The sequence below is a fragment of the Oncorhynchus kisutch genome, unplaced genomic scaffold (genome assembly GCF_002021735.2).
Source record: "Oncorhynchus kisutch isolate 150728-3 unplaced genomic scaffold, Okis_V2 scaffold2157, whole genome shotgun sequence".
NCBI lineage: Eukaryota > Metazoa > Chordata > Actinopteri > Salmoniformes > Salmonidae > Oncorhynchus > Oncorhynchus kisutch.
This window is the reverse complement of record NW_022264102.1, coordinates 1-4,681: the sequence shown is the minus strand read 5'-3', so window position 1 is coordinate 4,681 and position 4,681 is coordinate 1. Positions and strand designations below refer to the sequence as shown.

General features: G+C 47.0%; 1 protein-coding gene across 1 annotated transcript; it reads right to left on the bottom strand.

The window, feature by feature from the left end:
* Positions 1-247: 247 nt before the first annotated feature.
* LOC116369324 (histone H2B) lies at positions 248-622 on the bottom strand. The gene has a single exon (XM_031819436.1). It carries the CDS (start codon positions 620-622, stop codon positions 248-250), a length of 375 nt encoding a protein of 124 aa, XP_031675296.1.
* Between the last annotated feature and the right edge of the window lie 4,059 nt (positions 623-4,681).

Below are 4,681 nucleotides of genomic sequence, written 5' to 3'. Positions count from 1 at the left end.
GTGTGCAGAGGGTCCCTGCTACGGCCTAAAGTGATACAGGCTCCAGTCATTGGACTCCCCCTCACTGTGTTCTACTGGCATGCACACATTCCTACCCTGTTCATGTCAGCATCCTTTATCCCCCCCCCCTCCCCACAATTGGACACATGTCCTCCACACACACACACATGGATTTGCTTTTTTCACTGACAGGGTGGGTGGCTCTTAAAAGAGCCTTTGGGTTACTACAGCACTCCAAATGCGCTGTTTATTTGGAGCTGGTGTACTTGGTCACGGCCTTGGTGCCCTCGGACACTGCGTGCTTGGCCAGCTCTCCGGGGAGCAGCAGGCGCACTGCGGTCTGGATCTCCCTGGAGGTGATGGTGGAACGCTTGTTGTAGTGGGCCAGGCGAGACGACTCTCCGGCGATACGCTCGAAGATGTCGTTCACGAACGAGTTCATGATTCCCATGGCCTTGGAGGAGATGCCGGTATCGGGGTGGACCTGCTTCAGGACTTTGTACACGTAAATGGCGTAGCTCTCCTTCCTCGACTTTCGGCGTTTCTTGCCGCCTTTCCCTGCGGTCTTGGTGACGGCTTTCTTGGAGCCCTTCTTGGGCGCGGACTTTGCTGGCTCGGGCATGATGCTGATGTCTCGTTGCTTCTCACAAACGAATGAGGGGGTGGAGAGCCCTTTCCGTCTTATGAAGACGAATTTAAGCTAATTCGCCGGCCGTGGACACACCCCTGCTTTCTCATAGGCGCCCCTGCCATTTGCCCAGTGGAGCTGAGCGCGCATAAGAGCCTTCCACTCAGAGGCTTGCTTCCCTAACAAAGACCTGTCCCCCCCCCCCCCCCCCTTATTCCATAGCCTATGCTCTGTCACTGGTGGGGAATGGTGTGTTTCAAAAAAAGATCCATGCAATGGCCAGACATAAGGCACCCCTTTTTGGACTTGGTGGGGATTTCCCAGGCGTGGTGCCTTTATTTCAGGTGTCTCGTAATACGACTGTACGCAAAGCCTGCACTGAACACTCCCTCCCCGTCCACTCAGAGTGGCTCGTGGTTTAATACGACTGTACTGAACATAGCCTCCTGTCATTTAACACTCCCTCCCTGTCCACTCAAGAGTGGCTCATGGTTTCCTACAATGGATTTGGCCCTTTTGAAGCGGATGTGGGTGGCTCTTAAAAGAGCCTTTGGGTTCAAGTCGGGATGTTGACGTTCCGAAAAGAGTGCGTTTAACCGCCGAAACCGTACAGGGTGCGTCCCTGGCGTTTCAGAGCGTAGACCACGTCCATGGCCGTAACGGTCTTCCTCTTGGCGTGCTCGGTGTAGGTGACGGCGTCACGGATCACGTTCTCAAGGAACACCTTCAGGACACCGCGGGTCTCCTCGTAGATCAGGCCGGAGATACGCTTCACGCCGCCACGGCGAGCCAGACGGCGAATGGCGGGCTTGGTGATTCCCTGGATGTTATCGCGGAGAACCTTACGGTGACGCTTGGCGCCTCCTTTTCCGAGTCCCTTGCCGCCTTTACCTCTTCCAGACATCGTGTGTTCGCTAGCTGAGTTCAAGTGAATGAATGACGCAATTTTTGGGGCTTGGTGCTCTTATTATCTGCGTTTGGTGGACCTGATTGAAGCCAGTGGCACAGAAAGCGCGCGCTTTTGCCTGGCCTCTGCTGCAAAGGGGAGGGCGTTCGTTCTAGGGAACTATGGAGGAAGAAGAAATGAAAGCTACTTACATGCGCGGGAAACACACTCAAATACTGAGCTATGTTGAACACAAGGCCCAACTGTGACAACTGGGGGATCCACTACTAATCTGTGTCCCACTCTTCACATTGATTGGTGTTGTTCTTCTTGTTGTTGTTGTTGTTGTTGTTGTTGTTGTTGTTGCACCTGATTCAACTCTTTCAATCAGCTGTGCCTCTCCAGCGCTACAACAAAAATGGCTACTCTACCCCTGCCTGGAGTTGGGAAACACTGAACTAGTAGGATTCAACCCACTGCAGTTGCCAGTCACACCTAATAGAGATAGGCGTTAAAACCTCAAATAGTGTCACAAGTACAAAGGAGAAACGAAGTGGAACATATACGGGAAACAAATACACAAGGAACGCCACAAATCCTAAGGGGTCCGTAATGTCACCTCAGCAGTCATGTAGCTCTTTAAGGCCATGTAATAACATCATTCTTCTTTTTCTTCCCAAGACAGGATCCAGGTGGCCATGGGAAGGGTGGTGACACCTCTGCAAGCTGAAACGCTGTAAAACATTCCTCAGACACCCACCCAACACACACACACAATAAAGGGATCGTTTTCCTATGCGTACAGAGGTGATAGGGATGTGCAAATATTGTATGGTACTTTTTTCAAAAACCAATAACATAGCCTTATATTATGGAAATAGTGGTATGAGGTGGATCCTTTATAGGCCAGATAGCCTCAGATGTTGCATCGAATGATCTCAACAGGTCATTTCAAAGGGGACAAATGAGGCCCAAGGACACATACTGGCGATTTATCAATCGGTGCAGTTGATTCACATCTCAGATGTGACTAGGTTTCATCTTACAACTTATTGTTGCCATAATTGTCTCTTACCTGTACTTAGTGGCTGCCGAGAACGACTGACAAGCGTTCAACTAGCTGGGATGCAGCTAGTGTCATCAAAGCACAAAGCATAGCAAGTTAGAAGAAATAGGTTAAGGTTACGAAAAGGCTTAGGCTTACCCCAAATGTCACCTCCGTTCGTAGCTGTACTCCGTCCGTGTAGGCGCACAACAAGTCATCACACAGAGAGCACACTTGAAGCACAACTGCGCTGCCTGGAAGGCCGCAACGGACTGAATTGGAATCCCTCAAACAGCACACTAACTACATTCCGCTTTATGATGTCACAGTCAGCCCCTCGGAACACTGGTCCTCAACAATCTCAAACACCTTGGATACCAAAGCCAAACATTCTCGAATCACTCACATTCACAAATCAACCAGGGAGAAGAAGGCTGCCATGAATTGAATGCTGAAAAGCTAACCTCCTTCACAGAGCAACATCATAGGACTGGGAGTTTGTGTTCAACAGCAGGTTAGACTCTGTCACTTGTTCCCTTCAACTGCTTGCGTTCCCCTATTATCAAGGGCTTAGTTCCTCTATAGGCTACAGTGCAGATACTTCACATGCAGAGTACAACAACAAATAACAGAGGGCCTGTTACCACACCCTATAGGCTAGGAGTTGAACTTGGACCACAATGACATTGGTAGTAATTAGCCTGCTCCATAAATGACAGTGGAAATGGAAGTGCGACACATAGAGGAAAAGTCCTAATCCTAATCAAATAGACACATTTTTTTTTATTTTTTTTTATTTCACCTTTATTTAACCAGGTAGGCAAGTTGAGAACAACTTCTCATTTACAATTGCGACCTAGCCAAGATAAAGCAAAGCAGTTTGACACATACAACGACACAGACTTACACATGGAGTAAAACAAACATACAGTCAATAATACAGTATAAACAAGTCTATATACCATGTGAGCAAATGAGGTGAGATAAGGGAGGTAAAGGTCAAAAAAAGGCCATGGTGGCAAAGTAAATACAATATAGCAAGTCAAACACTGGAATGGTAGATTTGCAAATGGAAGAAATGTCCAAAGTAGCAATAAAAATAATGGGGTGCAAAGGAGCTAAATTAATTCATTCATTAAATACAGTAGGGAAAGAGGTAGTTGTTTGGCCTAAATTATAGGTGGGCTATGTACAGGTGCAGTAATCTGTGAGCTGCTCTGACAGTTGGTGCTTAAAGCTAGTGAGGGAGATAAGTGTTTCCAGTTTCACAGATTTTTCTACTTCCTTCCAGTCATTGGCAGCAGAGAACTGGAAGGAAGGAGAGGCGGCCAAAGAAAGATTTGGTTTTGGGGGTGACTAGAGAGATATACATACACCTGTTTAGCAGAAATGCTTGTGTTACTAGCTCCAACAGCACAGTCAAGTCTAACAAGTAAGATCGAACCATGTTCCAACATTCCACACAATACACCCAAATGGAATTGGAATACATCAATATATGGACGAGCCATGTCAGACAGTCCGTAGACTAACATACCTTACAATACAATACTTTATATATCCACATGACATGAGCTATGCAAACGACCTCCACGTTAGGAATGTGCCCAGTGATATCTAACAAAAACACACATGGCAAGACAGGAAGGAAGACATGCAGAAGTGCTCATGAAGAGGACACGAAGAAGACCGGAATCATCTCCAAGTGAACAATGTCAAAGGAATAGGTCAAGTCATATAGATAGGGAGGCATTTCACCGCCACCACTGGACCACAAGTCATTTAGCCAACACTGGCTCATCATTCAAGCCACATAGGGAGGGATCTTAACACCACCTGCTGGATCAGAAGTGCCACTCACAATGGCCACACAGAGCATTTCTCCCTCAACCTGATGCAATTGTCACAACAAGTACGTGGTCAAAATCAAACATTAACTACCAACAGATCATCAAATAGGCAAACACATGCTCATGTAGAGTACCTCAAATTATACAGTTACTTTGTCACCAAACCTAATCTGTCATTCATCTACAAATACATGCTCTTCTAAAGCCACAATGCAATGTTCACATGGTAGATTTCAGTTCTTACAATCTATGTCACTATTACTTCATTTGAC